Here is a 17,589-nt window from a genome sequence, read left to right as displayed (position 1 = left end):
AATCGCTCTCTCAAGGTAATATAAAATGATGTTTTTAGCTTCTGCACAAAACGATATCAAACTGGCCCATGTTGTGACCTCCGTCGATGCAATTTCTGCGTGCAGCACAAACGTAATTATTACGTTGCTGCGCTTTCATGCTCACTAAAAGAACCAAAATCGTGCTTCTGTAAGGTAGTATGAGGCGTGACTTGAAGGGGATAACTCGGTAGCAGTCGTTAGTTTATAGCCATACCGTCACCACACCCGCTCTTCGGGATATGTACAAGCCGGAATCACTGAATCATGGAAGGGCTGTGGAGGCAAGTTTCAGCTTTCTTTGGTTTGCTTCTTTGAGAGTGTTTTCGTTACTGTATAAACAATATTGATTGCAATGAAAACGTCACTGTGGTCGTGTTTTGAAACAATTATTTTCTCGATCCGTTCTCCGGGCCCTCTACGATTTTAATGTTAGAGATGTGTAGCCATCGCTGGCTCCGGTACCACAGGTGAGGTTCACTAATGGCTAATGGCCGAGAAATATGCCATCGTTGATTCAATAACCTACGTAGAATTTCATTTGAGGTGCACCGTTGCTTTTCACATTATTGCACGCTTGTAGTCACCTATTTCACAGAGACCTAGGGCGATGCTGGCTTAAACGCTGACGACCACCTCAAAACGCTCTGCCATCTTCGTCTCCACCAAATATACAGGTTATGGGCGGTGTCCTGTGGTCATATGTTCTCACAGAGCGGATTTTTCTGGGCTGATCATAAATTACCTCCTGGCCGAAAGCAGGATATAAGGCAAGGTTTGCTTTCTCGCGAGCCTGGGAAACGCTCTGTGATACCAGCTGTAGTTGTTCTTCAATTTCTGACATGGGATGAAGAATGACCATCCACTGACAGCTTACACAAACGGGAGATGAGACAAACCGCGCGAACAAACTACCCAGATTGTATATAAACTGTCCCTCAGTTGCTCTTTCATACCCACGTAGCAAACTGAGAAATGAAGTCCTTACGTAGCTTGTCTCAGGCTTGCCCGGCATTTCCTTCAAGAAGCCAGGTAAGAGAAAAACCACAATATTTTGCGCTGCAAGAAATATTTGTTCTCCAGATTGGTGTGGGTAAGGGTAAAGGAAGGTATATTACGAGGTGCCATATAGCGGGAAAACGCTTCGGGAAGCCAGCCAGCGGAAAAAATGGTGTCGGTTGTAATTTAAGCTACGCGGTTTAAAAAGTTCTTATTCGAGCTTTTAATTCCAGATATTGCTGTGGCGCGTTTGAGACGCAAGGGGTACACCGAGGCAGCAGCTCACGCGGAGCCCTTTTTCAATATATCACGTGACGCTTTCCTGGGCGCCACTTTATAGGCGCTGCGCTGACAGGAAATCGACGTCGGCTTTCCAAAATCGTTGACGCCGCTCCGGCTGCCGGCGGTTTCCAATACATTAGGTTAACGCGAAGCACAGAAGAATAACAAGAGCAAGCCCGCCAACGCGCAGTTCGGCCTTAATGCGCTGACACAAAATAGCCTGATGCGCTTTATTGATCCAAACGGCGCGACAGCTGGCGCTGCATCCCGAGTTTGTGCGCAGAAAACTGCGGGGCCAGCGGTTTCAAGTTTAAAGGGCGCGAAAAAAATGCATGAGAAATTGAAAGCAAGGAAAAGGGTGATTTCGGTGCGAGCCGAGGGTACCTGTCAGGGTGCAATGCGCTGCTTTTAGTCTTCTGTTCCACACAGAAAAGGGCGCTCTGACGACCAAATAGTGTGCCGCTAATGGAAAGGCACAGTGACAAATGCACTGCCTCTCGGCGCAGGCCCAGGGCACCTAGAGACAGGGTTTCTCTCTGCTACTTTCTGCAAACCCTTATACACACGCTACTCGTGTATCTGCTGTGTAGCTCCTTCTCACTATTTAAACTTTACATTCAATGATTTCCCAGCGAATGGGTGCATAGTCACTCCGGCAGAACTCTTCCACTATCAACCGTTGTCCCGGTTTGTGAACACTCTTTATGCTCAGCTACATAAAAGTGGCGCACCCTTCCAATATTAAGCAAGGAACGCCTTTAGCTCCAACCTTGGCAACTTCAGCCGAGCATCCTTCCGAAACAGAGAAGAGGTAGGGGACAAAGTCGAAGCTGGTGCTAAAGGCATACAAGACAAGCAGGACGAAGAGGCTGAACATTAACATCGCGTGAAGGCTGTTCTAAACGTATGACTGCGACCCACTGAGTGCGGCTAATGGTACCTACATTGCCTGTCCAAAATGTTTCAAGGCTGCCCTGCAAACCATTTCATGCTGCCACTTACTTCGGCTGTGAGATAGACCGCAAATGTTCCATGAAGTTTTCTACTGAACATGCAGTCTTGCCCAGCTGTTGAACGCAGACGCATAAATATAAAGACAAAAAACTAAGTTTTGCAAAGGAGATTTTTTTAGACGAAATTGTTGTATTCAAAATATGGCCGCCTATATGCATCGCCAAGAGTGGGGAGTACGTTTTCTCTCTGGTGGCTGAAAAACGATCCGACTTCCCATCCTCATCACATCCTGCGTTATTACCCTTTCCTAAGGTGCGGTATCAAATGATGCAGGACTGAATAACGACAGGGTGGACAATATTAAAAATGATGGACCTCAGAAGGCAACAGGAAAAGAGGGACTTTGAGTGGCCCATGATCTGGATGAATTTTTAGGCGGTGAGTCTCGAAATATCAAGAGCTACATCGCACAAACACGACAAATTCTAAATATTAATGACCAATGCTTGGAAATATGAGAGCCGCACTCCATAAAGCAGACATAGTTTTATGTTTGCCAGCGCTTAGAAATTTCCGGCTACGCGATATGCCGCCCAGTGCCCGTGAAAACAGATGGAAACTTGTACTGGCTGTGTGGCCAAGGGTCCACATGCAACCCTAGCTCATAATTTCTTCAGCGTTATTTTCCTTTTATGATGGTTTGTGTGAACCTCAAAAATATGCCTCGAAAAAGCAGCCGACAAGTTGCGGCTCGGCTAAGAGCACTATCTTTATTACCTCCCGAGGAACATTGAGAAAAGAATGTCCACCACTGACATCGGGGCATCATACCTCTAAATGTGCGTGGAGGTTTCAAGTCCGTGGTATTTTGTGGAGAGGTTTATGTACGCCACGCCATCGCAATGGCTAAGTTGCGCGGGGGACGTTGCTCAAAAATTCATGGGCGCAAAGGCGATCACCGGCTCTGACTTCGGCTATTGGAGAGTCTGCATGGGAAACGCAAATGGGACACAAGAGCTTTCTCGCTCCATTAATGATTGCCCCTCGTGTTTATCAAACCATCGCCGGGACGATTACGGTTTTTACGCAAGTGCATATAAACATGGCCGTTTAATTATGTGCAAGAACACTCTACAGCAATATCTTCCCTAACGGACATCAATTCGCAAGGCGCCGAGCTGAATGCTTTAAACACCTAAATTATATCAGCGGTCTAGCTGAAATCCTGCGCGTAAACTGTGAAGCCATTCCGTTATTGCGAGGTCTGACAAAGCAACTTCTTGCGAACCAGTTATGCGAATTGCGGGCCTTCGAAAGGGAATTAAACATCTCAATCCAACATTCAAAAAAATAATATAGATATTGTTACCTGTCTACGTGAGGCGCCCCGATAGCGCCGCAAGTATCAAGTGCTTTATCGACGGCATCGTTAACCGCACAGGTAAAAACTACAATCCTGCTAAGCGATAATATGGCAAGTATTTCGTTTTTGATTATGTCAGTCATTAACTTCATCACCTGGGTTACTCTTACATGAAAAATTATTACTTGAAGGGTAGGCTAAAACAGAAACCCTACTGCACTCCATGGCGATAGATCAGTAATTACGGCGATTGCTATCTGCAATTTTAGATCATTACTGGCGTAGGCAAGTTTATCTTCATAAATTCGTGAAGCAAATCTGGCGTTATACGATCGCGGAATCGCTAAGAATGAGTGAGGCGGAAGCTTAACTTGACACAACATTATGGCCAAGAACGAATAAACAAAGGTGCTAATCATGGATCAGATTAAGATGAAGTAATAGGAGAAAGATGCTAGTCGGCGTTTGTCTTGTTTAGGGAACGTCAATTTTATTCTGCATGGAGATAGAAAGTTCGGTGAGCCGTATTGGATTCAGTATTTTGTGTAAAAGCAGGAAAACTGCGTCATTTTCAGAATAAACACTCGTTGAAATTTTGTCTTTCAGATACCCATCTAATAATTTACCGAAAGGCATGCATACGCTACGAAGTAATCGCCAAAAAACATGCAGTTAGGTGAGGAAAATGGCTGTAAAGAGAGTTGGGTGAACTCGAGTGCATGTAAACTTCGTTTGTAGATGCAGGTTCAAGAGCAGCTCCCGTGCGTCATCGAATACCATCGACATACTACCAAAAAGAGGCAGCCAGCTCTGAAATAGAGTGTCGTGGGTCGAACTTTATGCAGGCGATAAGCCAGCCTCGATTGTGTAAACCAGTACTTTTGGCGACGCTTGATTCCTTTGTGTACAGCTCCTATATTTTTCTCTCATTTGCATGTTGGAAGGAAGTAGCATTGTCTCGTGGTGCGCTCGAGAATGAGACCGTGGTGTTCTTAACAGCCGCTACCTTTATGTTTAGGAATGTGTATTATGGTATTATAGAGTATTACAAATGCATATCTAGCGGTATTTTCTGCAGATTTTGTGTTTACATGACTGCCCGAGAAATTTACACACAGCAGATACTCATTTACAATGAAAACAGCTCTCATTTTCGTTCTGTGGCCCATCGCATGTCGTCTCTCAAGCTGTTTCTGCTACTTACTCTGGCAACCACTCACACGCTTCGAGTTAGGCTGAGCACGGCGCACAGTAATATGTAACTGAGGTGACCCGCTTTGCGCGGGAGTAGCGAAAGTGAACGCAACATGGCAACTAACACTGCGATCTTCGCTAAGGTTACGCATTTGAGCGTACTGTTCCTTAGCAACTATGTAAAACGACGGGAGCACTTGTTCTAAAGTGGCGGACTTCCAGCCGGTAGACGCTCTTTTCACTGCCGACGCGATCGCCTCACTACCTGCATGGGCTTGTGTTAGTCGTATCTAATCCTGCAACCCCAACATAGTAGAACAGTTCACTTCAATATTTGCCGTGTGCTGTTCCTGTTTCGTTCCCGCCAGAAGCACTCACCGAAAGACGGTTGCTGCAGCCGCCTCCTGCTACTGGGCGCCGACGAGTGGACGACGCGTCTCTTGGGCAGGTACATCATCACTTCGTCGGCCTCTTGCTCGTCGCCCTCGTCCTCCTCTCCGGCGTCCTCATCGGCCACACCCCTGGCGTGGCTGGCTGAGCGCCCGCCGGCATCGCCGCTGCTGCCATCATCGTCGTCGAAGAAGGCGGGGACCATGGCAGCCTGTCCACCGGGGTGTCCCTGCTGTTGGTTCTCGCCCAGGAGCGCGGGGAGCAGCCGGGCCATCCGGCTGGATAGGAGCCGGTAGTAGAGCCTTTCCTCGGGGCTAGTGTTGCCGGTGGAAGCCACCAGGGGCCGCCCGTGGAGCTCCTCGGGGTCCCGCCGGGGCACAGAGGTCCGCTTGGAGGCGCCGTGGAAGCTGTGCTGCTGGCCCTGGTAAGTAGCGGGGCCGGCGGCTGGGAAGTGGGACGTGCGCTGGATGGCCTCAAGGTCCAGGCTGAGCGCCAGGCCCGCCACCAGGACAAGCAGGGAGCCGCTGCGCAGCATGCCGGCGGCCGCGCCTTAGCCTGCACATCAAACGACAAACGTTGAAAAGGTGGAAAGACAAGAACGTGACTGATGTATGAATTATCGGCACATATGGTTACGCTGTTGTTGCCGAGCGGCTCAGAGCGCCTCTGGCACATACAGAGTGCACATTATGCCTGTCGGTAAAAGCAGAACAATATCTCGTTGCTACAGGACAAAAATGCTCGGCTTCATTCTCGGCTAATGAGGAAAGGCTAGTGAGTGTACAGCGCACGTTACGAAAGCGATCACTCAAATCAACTACATCCTATGTCAGGCTTCAAAGCTCAACTACGATCTCACATTGCATGAAGTACTGAAACAGTGGAAGCCCTGGTACAAACAGGTGTCATGAACAGCCTGAAATATCCCCCCGCACCACCAGGCACACCTGCAGACAAGAAAAAGCGTTGCAGTAGAGTTGAAATCTGGGTTTGTTGGTATATGCGGTACATGTACATTAACCAGTCGTCGTGTGTGTTCCTCGACTTTTCGCTGTGTTCTGTGTTTTGACTGTTTTTTTCTGAACATCTAGAAAAAGCGGTTCGTCTGTGGGGCTCATCACCTGGCCGTGAAACACAACATAAACATAACTACGGCACCAGATATTTAACCCTAATACCATTAGCGCCCCGAGAGCGGACGTACTAGTACCCATAAATGGTCTCTTCATACCTAAAAATCAGACCCTGTGCCCGGCGCTGCCGCTAATTGAACAGCATTAGGCGGCGAAAGCATCAAAGTGAGTTTCTAACAAATGCTGCACTGACACCAGATGTCTCCAATCATAGCGCAGTCAGAATTCACAGTCACACCTCCCAAGTACTTACTGCTGGGACTGACAAAAGACGCGTAATTCCTCAGTTAATCACATTTCCTGCACCACACAGTAATCAAATCCTAGTTTGACCTCATAGGCAAGAGATCTGTCCCCAGTTTAGAGACATTACGCACCCGTGCAACGACTTCCAATGCCCACCCTAAACCACATATGAATATTCAATTAATACCGTACCACCAAGGTATTGGAGGGAACTCATTAGCACACGCGCTTTCAGGCTCTGAGTATTAATAAGGCATCGCACTCCTTGGCCCACTTCCTACGAGTCAGTGAAATATTGTAAGCAACTAGACAAAAAAATCTCTCTTTTAAAAGCAGCGAAAACACGTTACTGCTCTTTTTCCAACTAAGTACCCAATGTTGACCTCTAAAAGAAAGCGCTTATTAGGCCATGCTCACATTAAAACACCGATATAATCTTTGTGCGCACTGCATACATTGGCTGCTTGAACGAACTTCCATATTTCAGACGATACACCACATATGCAAACACAATGTGGCTGTGCCTCCTTCCCTCGTCCTCAACCAAGGACTACTCATATCCAAGACGTTACACCACCGTCCCCAATACTTTCTTCGCGCCTAGTGCCTCCAGCGACAGAGGTGGTCAATACGTGGCTCGAGCTTTTCGTTTTTCGCGGGACATCAAGCTTTAGCACTTTTTCTCTTTCGGAATAATGCTCGATCGACCGAAGTACCTATCCACTCAAAGAGATGCATGGATAAAAGAGCTACATCAACAAAACATCCACTTCCGTCTTCGATGGTCTCAATTTGCGAGGGCAGACAGTATTTAACGCTAACAATCCTTCCTTTCACCGCTCCAGCGGCCGCCAAATTTACATCACTGCTCTGCTATCTCTTCGCGCGCGCGCTGCGCTCTGAAATATGCGAATTCTCTTCGCTTGTGCCAAGCGCTACACCTGCCTTTACTTTGAATATCACTGTGTGTCAACACATGGTTGGCGTGCCAACAGAAGACTTGAGTGCACATTCTGCATCATTGTCTTCTATTCTGTGATAGCTCTTACAGTGCATACTTTAAAAATTGTGCTTCCAAACTTCTGACTTCATAGGCGTGTCGTTTCGTCTGCACTGATGAAGAAGGTACATTTTCCTTTGCATACGTTAGTAAAATACAAATAGTTTCACTTAAATTTCTTGTATATGCCACTAAATTCTCGGCGAGAATAAACAAAACACTGGGATCGCTCTAATACAGGGGCAGCTAGATGTCTTCGTTTTAAATGCATGTAAGCCTGTACAAGAAAGCCCACTTTCAGCGTGCTCATATTTAGGTACGAAGTGTATCTGGCAAAGAATTTATAGATGCGCAGATACCGATTTATAAAACTGCCAGTAATGAAAACGAAACAAAGCAGTGAATCATTCCTTGTCATTCTAATATTTGGTACTCCTCCGAACAACCGAAAACGTTATTCAGTGAGCATTACTTCAGTTCACCCGGTGTCGTCACTTGAAAGCGCAAAAACGGTGACCAGAATATTCAAGTCGACTCCGTGGTCAGCAAACACTGCGCAAACAAATCCCTATAACCTCAAAAGGTACGAGAATGTTAGTCTTCAAATTGAAAACCGGTTTATAAAACAATCTGCCTTCAATATTCGGAGAGACAGGGCGTTGTACGGGTAAAATATGTTAGCCCGTAAGCAGTGACGAGCGGCAGACCGGGTCAGAGTTGCGTAATCGCTGTAAAAATGAAAAGATCGGCAATGTTTCACGGAAGGAAATACATAAGAGTCTAGACGCTCCATTTATAATTGGCTGCGCGTTGTCGAGCAAGTGGCATCAAAAACTACGTATAGACACCATACTGCAACTTGAAATATTCTCGGCAGTAACGTTAGAGATGATGAAGGATTGCAAATTCAGTGCAGCTGTACTGTTTGTCAATTATGCTTGTGTTCTCGGTTTTTCTTTGTGCCCAGATGGTGTTCATCAGATGTGTACTACCATAATTGATTAAACATCAGTGACTTCTATCACGCATGGTAGGGTAGTTCCTCTCTTACTTTTCATACTGTTTCTTTCTGATATCGTTTAGTGTTTACCACGCATCTGCCACAAATTACACCAACTGAAAAAGGTATTTGTATCAGCTGGGCACGCTGTTTGTCCCAGTAGTCAGCATTTTAACAGAAAATGATGTGGCGGAGAGAGAATTGTTTTTGTCAGGCTAGTGTGCATTCTATTTTTGCTGCAGCAGAGAGAAAAAAGAACCGGCAGCGTCCGTATACCTTCCTGTCTGCCCTTGCCTATGTGTGTGGCCAAAACAAGCAAAATGGTGGGGAGAATCGCTGGAGCTAATGGCAGCAATTGCACTGTTGTATTGACAGGAGGTCAGAGAAACTTGCTTAATGCCGACACGATTATATGCGGCTTTCAGCCTTGAGCGCAAGACTCTAGTGCATCTTAGATTTCCCACTCATTAATGATATCCGACAGGAATTGTTACTGTGATTATTCGTTTTCAACTGGTGTAATCATGGCAGTTATTGACACCACGATCACTACAAACAATTGACTTTAACCTCGCAATAAACTTCCACACATTTATCCAAAGTATGGCCAAGTAGAAATAGCTTTTTGTTGTTATTACAGGAGTGGCTTTTTCCACAACTGCTTATCAGTGCTTAAGTTGTGCCCTGTTGTGAGCGGCAGTCAACACAAGAAATAAAACTTCTAGCATATAAAACCAATACTAGACCAATCGTTGAATATTGCTCTATTGTATGGGATCGATGGACCAAGCAAAACATCAAAAAAATGGAAAGCATCTAAAGAAAATTAGTAAGATTTATATTCAGTTCCTATAGCTGGCGCACTTCACTAAGCATACTTTTTAAACTGGCTAGACCCACTACAAATTAGACGTTATAGAAAAAGGTTGAAGTTCATGTATTTACTGTACCATGATATGCTAGGAATATACAGGAATAGGTACATTGAACCAGTCACTAGACGTCCAACGCGATCGCACTACTCAAAAAAATAAATGAATATTCTAGTAAAACTGATAGATTCAAAAATTCGTATTTCCCACGAACGGTCAGAGATTGGAACTTCCTATCTCTAGACACAGTGCAAAGTCGGTCGGCCGAGTCATTCTACGGCGCGATAAAGAATAGCATAGATATGTAAAAATTTTATTGGAAACAGATGAAGTGGAACCTGTTTATTATTTATTTTTTGTCATTTTCTCTCTTACAGCGATGTTCTACAAGTAGCACTCATGAGCCTCCATTTTTTCATTTTTGCATGTGCAAACTATGCTGAAAAATGTCTTGCAATGCTTTTATGCTGTCTTCTGTTTGATTGTATCTGTATTTCCCGATCCTGCCTAAGGCCTCAAATGAAGGCTGGCGGTATCTTCGAAATAAATAAATAAACAAATAAATACGCTGTATTACCCACTACACTCGTTGGTAGTAAAAGGTACGTCCATAAAACTGATATAATATTTGTCATCAGCAGTATGAACCTCCTACTAAAGTAAGGCTGATCCTGTAATAGTTTCTGCACGTCGCACACGTGCCTTTCGACAGAAATACGCCTACAACACGCGACACAAGGTCATCAATAATAAAAGCCAACGCCCCCTGTTACGCCCAGAGAACACGCTAACAGGAGTGAGAGAAGGGACGGGAAACGACCAGGTTCTGCCAGTGGCCATTTTTGGGCCTGGCCTGCGCTGCTCCCACGCTACTTCTACGTGTACGCTGCCGTTTGTACTATTTTCTAGTTTATTATGCAGACTCTGGCACGCAAAGAAAACACAAGAGGGCTGCTACTGTGTGAAGTGTCCATGGAAACGGATGACGAAACGTTTGTGAAGATTATTATACTCGTGTGTGGAGAAGCGAAAGTGATAATTTAGGGGGGCACCTAACCTCAGCTTTTAACGGTAAAACGCGTTAGTTCTAACAGCTCCCTTCGGCGGTTTTTCTCCACATACAGTTATTGAACTTTGTCCACAATCACACATTATCGAAGTAATCACAACTCATTTTCCACATTCTTGCCTTTAAAGCCTTCCATAACGTAGTTTAGGCACATAATGTTACTATATCTACAGTAGCATCTCACTTCTAGCTCACTCCACAAATTACCACATTGCAAACCTTCAAATTAAGGCAACAGCCCACACAAATCACCCCTGCCAACCCCTCCCCTCCTCCTTGTACTTCATTCAAGTCGGCGTGAATATGTGTCCTAGTCGATTAGGCGCCTGACTAGCGACCAAAGAGTCGTGTGGGTTGGAATTCTGAATAAAATTTACGGAAAAGTTTCTTTATGGAACATGAATTATTTTTTGAAGTTAATTCGGTTGTAATATGCGCCAACCTTTAATTGACACTCGAAGTCACTTTTCAAATTATTTTCATTCCTGGAATCTACACGTGCATGGGTTAACGCAATCTCGCACCCTTGATGACTCCAGGTTTAAGTCAAAACGCAGTGTTAGCCTCTGTGGCGTCTCGGTGGCAGTTGCTTTCAAGTTTTGAGCACGAAGTGGATAAATAGAAATCCTGGCCGCAGCGGCTGCATTTCTATGAGAGCGAAATGCGGAAACGCCCATGTTCTCTGCAATGTGAGGGCATGTTGAAGAGTCGCAGGGTGTTTAAAACTCTGCCCGCTCAATCTCACTGGCGTTTTCCACCCTCTGCTTCATCACTACCCACACCACGGGGTTCAGGTACTCGCCGTTAGCGACACAGAGACTGCGTTTTTCTTTTAATAATTGGTTTTAGGGGGAAAGGAAATGGCGCAGTATCTGTCTCATATATCGTTGGACACCTGAACCGCGCCGTAAGAGAAGGGTACAGGAGGGAGTGAAAGAAGAAAGGAAGAGAGAAGTGCCGTAGTGGAGGGCTCCGGAATAATTTCGACCACCTGGGGATCTTTAACGTGCACTGACATCGCACAGCACACGGGCGCCTTAGCGTTTTTCCTCCATAAAGCGTGCCGCCGCGGTCGGGTTCGAACCCGGGAACTCCGGATCAGTAGTCGAGCGCCCTAACCACTGAGCCACCGCGGCGGGGCCGTTTTTCTTTTCCCAATAGCCACCTTGTACAACCGCAGGACAAAGCAGAGAAATGAATGAAGTGAGCTTAGCCAATAAGCGAGAGTTTATAAAGACACCTTGATAAAAAGAACCCACAAGATCGATGCACATCTCGTGCTCTTGTCTGAAATGCGTCTGATTAAAGCTATTCATCTAAGCTCGCGACCGTTCGCTGTTTAGTCACGCCTTTTGTTGTGTGCTGGATCTGTATCACTTTTGTAGTATGATGTTCATGACTGTCAGCATCATGTGTTGTTTTTATACGGAAGGTGCCAGCTAGGAGTAAATTTTCTCTGAGGAAGCCGTCCGAGCCTGTTCATTTTCTCCCGCCCTATACCGAAAATAGTACCAGTGAATGGCAACGAAACTGCCTGTGCGGTTTCATGATACGAGAAACGCGCTTTACGCATCACGTCGGTGGCACCGTTCCCGCTGCTTACCTTAGAGAAGCCTACACTGCCTTCATATGAATGAAATATCCTTTTCAGGCATTTTTTTTAATTGCAGGCGACAAGCTACAGCCCAAGTGTCCAAGGCCTTACTCTTCCATTGATTCGGCGTCAAAGGCGTACGCACCACAGGCTCATCGCAACGCGGAGTTCCATGAAGATCACTTAAATTCTGCATTCGCGATGTTGACAACCACTTTTCAACAGCCGGAATGAACCGAATTGAACGTTACGGCTTTTGCGAGCACCGACTTCTGCCCAGTCAGAATTTTCAAGCATATATCGACACTCTTATAGAGCTTCTTGCTGCATTCGATTTCATTAAATCTACTTATAAACTGATACGTGATAAGCTTCTACAGTAAACGTCTTCACAAAAATATCGGGAGCGCCATCTTTACGGAGTATATTTTCTTGAGTAAAGCAGAAATTTGGGCAAGTTGGTACGTATCCATTTTGAAACAGCGCTTGTTTGTCTTTACACCTCAGTTTCCACGTCCCGTCTTTGTTGCGCTGTTTCAAAATGGAAATGAAGTATATTTCCTCTCTCTTCACAGAGCCGCCAAACGCAATACAGCCGCAGGAGCAAAGTGACCAACGCAATGATAAGAAACCTTAGCTCAAAACATATTGAGCAAATGACCGACTACCTTAATGGCCTGTGGGAGGAAGGACGAGTCCCATGCGAGTGGCGACATGTAGAGATTATCACAATTCCTAAGGCCGGAAAGCGGCCCACCCTTGAAACATTAAGACCGATCTCCCTTACATCCTGCCTCAGAAAGCTCTATGAGCGAGTTATCCAAAACCGCCTCGTGAATTTCATTGAGGACAGGGATCTCTTTTCACAGTCCATGATTGGCTTCAGGTGCGGTCTCTCAACCCAAGACGCCTTTCTCTTGCTTAAGGAGGAAGTTCTTACAGGCATCCCAAGAGGAAGCGAGCATCTGATCCTGGCGCTTGACCTTAAGGGAGCTTTTGACAATGTCTCACACGAAGCTATCCTCCGCGAACTGAACTCCCTGGGATGTGGACAGAAGAGCTTTAACTACATTAGAGCTTTCCTCACGGACCGCACTGTAACAATTGGAATTGGAAATACCAGATCAGATACCATACCAATGTCAAACAATGGCACTCCGCAGGGATCAATCATCTCTCCCCTCTTATTCAATATTGCCATGACAGGATTGGCTCGTCGGCTGCAAGAATTACACGATATAGGATTTACACTGTATGCAGACGATGTAACTATCTGGACGACTAAGGGATCCCTTGCACAGACGGAACAAGCCCTACAGGAAGCGGCATCGATTGTCGAAACATTTGCCGCTAGTAGTGGCCTTCGCTGTGCACCGGAGAAGTCAGAAGTAATCAGGGTGCACGGTCAAAATTACAAAACTCTGGACCAATAGATCTCTATGTAGAAGACCAACCGATTCGAGAGGTCTCGGTCATTAGAATTCTCGGCCTTTGGATTCAAAGTAACCTACGCGCTGGACATACCATAAAAACTCTCAAAACAACCACCCACCAAACTACACGTATGATTCGTCGTATAACACGCCACGAGAAAGGCATGCGCGAGGAAGACACTCTTCGTCTTGTACAGTCCTTGGTTATCTGCAGAATAGCATACGGCCTTCCGTATCATCATCTCACAAAGGGAGAACTTAAGCAGGCCGACACTGTCATTCGCAGCGCGTACAAAACAGCTCTCGGCCTTCCTCCAAGCACCTCGACCGAACGTCTAATCAAGCTTGGAGTCCACAACACCTTTGAGGAGATCAGAGATGCGGTCTTAGCATCGCAGAGAGCCCGACTCCAACAGACCACCACCGGAAGAGCCATTCTTCAGCGCATTGGTACACCACGAGATCTACAAGAGCTCTGGCGACACACTTCCTTACCTGCAAACATAAGAAGACAGATCTCGGTGGCTCCGCTCCCAAAACCTATGCATCTAGAAATCCACAAAGGCAGTCGGGAGGCTAGAGTCACTCATCTACGCCGGCGTCTAGAGTCAGATCACAAAGCAGTCTATGTAGACGTGGCGGCGTAATCTGAACCAAGCATCTTTGTTGCAGTCGCCCTTGACCACAATTTTCATCTACTGACGAGTGTTCACTCCGGGCTGAGGATCCTGCCGCGGCGGAAGCCTCCGCCATCGCCCTTGCCATAAGACATTGTTATCTGGCGGACAAATCAGCTCACATAATAACTGACTCGAAGCGAGCCTGTCAATATTACATTACAGGGAGAGTCCCAAAAATGACAGCGGCTCTTCTCATACCGTCGGGCCTCTCACCTACACTTCAACGCCCCCATAACATCACTTGGACCCCGGGCCATTCAGGTCTTGAAGGCAACGAGGCGGCAAACGATCTAGCTCGTGAGCTAACAAACCGAGCGGATCCTTGCCCGTACCTCACCCCTCTACCATCAAACTATGGGGAACGGCTGGAGAAGCTTAGATTAGATCGTAGAATATATCCCCCTCCCCATATTAAACTCACCACAGAAGAAGCCACATTTTGGAGGCGAATACAAACGAATACCTTTCCTAACCTGTACTTGTACAGCTTCATTCACCCTTCCAAATACCGCCCCTTCTGTCCATGGTGCGGCGATAAGCCTACGCTTGTTCACATTTCCTGGAATTGTCCCCAAAAACCACCTCATCTAAAAACATTACAGACATCATACGAGCAGTGGGAGGCAGCCCTGACCAGCAATGGTCTGGAGGACCAGTGTCGCATCATCAGACTGGTCCAGGCATCCGCCCAAGCCACCGGAGTCCTGAACTGAGGAGGTCGCCTACCTGACTCGTAGAACACTTCAATGAAATAATAAATGTTTCTCTCTCTCTCTCTCTCTCTGCAACGCGATGCTGATATTGGCAAGGAGGCTCAGCAAGCGTCGAAACAAGTGCAAAACGTCACCCTCAGCTATTCATCTGGTCCCGCTCACGAATGCTAGAAAATAAAGCAGTGACGCCCTGCGCTTCGAGTCGTGGCTGTTGTACCTGCGGTCCACCGTCACATCTTGCAACTTTCAGCGGCTCTCCAGCATGTGACGGGCACTGCCGCTGGTGTTAAAAATGGAATATTTTGCAATTTCTCTACGTCTTGCAGAAGAAAAATGCAAAACATGCCACGACAGAGTACAAAAGAAAGATATGAAACATGAAGCTTGGTGCTTTCGAATGAACTTCTCAACTTGGGTAGGAGCTGCATCGCAAATAAAGGACGAAATACATGTATAAATGATTTGCAAAACGACTATTCAACAATGATCACTGCATTTATGATTCAAATTGTTGGCAGCCACTCGCAAATGCAAATATTTTATGAGCAAAGGAGAAGCCTCGTCATCGTTCCACACTGGACGGAAACCTGCATCCTGCCGTGAGAGGAGGGATGAAGCAGGCGGTAAAGGGAGGCCGAGAGACATAGATGACATATGGAAAAGTTTCAGACTATATTCTACAAATGGGGATTGTGTAGTCTTTTGAAACCGCACATTACAAAACAGTGGAATGTATTGTCTCTATCGTAACCTGACCGCTGCTGCCCAGATTTGGTCTTACGACCTGCTGTTCAATAAATGAATGGCTCTAGCATTGAGCCACCACGGTGTCTACACGACTAAAGCTTCTAGTGCATTAAGTGCATCACAGTAGATTCCTATGCTAGAATGTGAATTTACAGCTTTTTCATTGCCGTTTTTTATCGCCATTTCTAATCCAAATTCGAGTCTTCGACACAAAATTATCCAACTGTTCCGCTCCCTGCCCCTCTGTGCGTTTGTATCAGCAATGCACCCTGGCCGGTCCACCACCTTCAGTATGTGCCATTAAGCCTGAGGACATCATCATCATCATCATCATCATTCGCGTTAAGTAGCACTTGCGGATACTCTTACGACTACATTACTGCAAATGATAGGTTTTCTTGTTAACTCTCTCCGAAATTGTGCCACAAGCCTTAAAATTCTGTATTTTTTCTTTCTCCACATTTTTTAAAATTCATTTTTACTTTTATTGAATTATTCTGTTCTACTCTTGAATCGTTTCACTATTCTGAATTTCCGCCTCGCCTAATTCTTCACTTTTTCTCTCAACTGCCTACGTGATTTTGCTTCGCAGTCAACAAAAAAACCTGGCCAATCTATATGTGGTCAGGGTTTGTGCCTAGTCTACTGAAGTAAACAATAAGCGCAATGTGTGGAGCAATCAAAAAAACCGCGGCAGTGCCTGCTGCGTCTTAAAATACACGAACTCCACCTGTATTTTTTTACAATTTAAATTACCTGTTTCGCCACTATCTGAGCACCGAGCATATCTGTGAACTTGGCTTAATATAGTGCACACACGGAACAACACTGAGAAGCTTGCAGCTGAAGATGAGTGATGGGAATTGGTAAGAAAGAAAACCGGAAAGAGAAATATTAGGCTAACATTTTCGCCTCGAAGGCAATGGAGAAAACATTGCAGTTCGGCCTTTGTCACCGTAGAATTCCCGTGCATTTTGTACCTTTATTATAATTTTGCACCAAGCCCCAAACTTCTCGAGTTACCTACTGAGACATAGCATACGTGGCTGTTTTAAGGGTCTTAGTGGCGTAATACAAGAAAAGAGATTGTGAACACTGAAGCGCTGGCAGACGACGGACGAAAAGAGGACGAGACACGCAGTGCGCTGAACTAACAACTTTATTATCAAAGGAAGGAAATCCGCACGTTTTTATGCAGTGACCCAAAATTAGCCAGTGATTACAGGGCGCAGAAGCGAAAAAGCCGGGGCAGCGCGCCGGAGCGTTTTTAACCCACACAATGCAGACACAAAAGAAACAAGGATGTCCGACCCACTCCTATTGGCCGAACATCAGGCACACTCCCATTCACACCGAAATCAAGACGTAGCAGCGAAGGGGAGCGGGGGCGGGGGAAGTGACGCAATAACAACTCTTGGCAAAAAAAGATCTACACACACTGCCAGTCCTGTGCGGCCGGCGATGACAGGGATAAAAAGATAAAAACAATAAAATGCATAAGCCAAAGACGCAAAATAGACATTAAGATCTCAGAAAGCGGCGTGAAGACATGCATAATGAGAATGAAGTGAAAGGTTGGTTAGAATGGGCGAACAATTAACAGCCTAAAAGCGAGCGATGAGAGCCAACGAAGAACACGGCCTAAAATGATGCAATACTAGCCAACAATGAACACTGCCTAAAAGGGATGAGGGCTAACCATAAAATCACCCCAAAAGAGCAATGATGGCTGAAGTAAGAGGGGAATGAAAACTAGAAGAAAAGAATACAAGTGGCGCCCCTAAAGATATTGAAGCGGGAAGACGACGACGAGACTGAGTGGTTGAAGAAGACAACGAAGCTCTGACTGTGTTCTGAGTGCCGCTCGTAGCTGTTCCCTCGCTGGTGTACATAGCTGTAAAT

At 46.0% G+C, this 17,589-nt stretch overlaps 1 protein-coding gene across 2 annotated transcripts in view; it reads right to left on the bottom strand.

Annotated features, from left to right (window-relative positions):
- LOC144124678 (uncharacterized) overlaps window positions 1–17,589 on the bottom strand; it is a 100,613-nt gene that overhangs the window by 33,894 nt on the left and 49,130 nt on the right. For both annotated transcript variants that reach the window (XM_077657510.1, XM_077657511.1), the window contains exon 2: window positions 5,189–5,755. In XM_077657510.1, the coding sequence (XP_077513636.1) occupies window positions 5,189–5,735 (547 nt within the window). In that variant the 5' untranslated portion in view covers window positions 5,736–5,755. The remainder of the gene's footprint in view (window positions 1–5,188; window positions 5,756–17,589) is intronic.

The sequence above is a fragment of the Amblyomma americanum genome, chromosome 3 (assembly GCF_052857255.1).
Source record: "Amblyomma americanum isolate KBUSLIRL-KWMA chromosome 3, ASM5285725v1, whole genome shotgun sequence".
NCBI lineage: Eukaryota > Metazoa > Arthropoda > Arachnida > Ixodida > Ixodidae > Amblyomma > Amblyomma americanum.
Note: the sequence above shows the minus strand (reverse complement) of the source record. Positions and strands in the feature narration are given on the sequence as shown.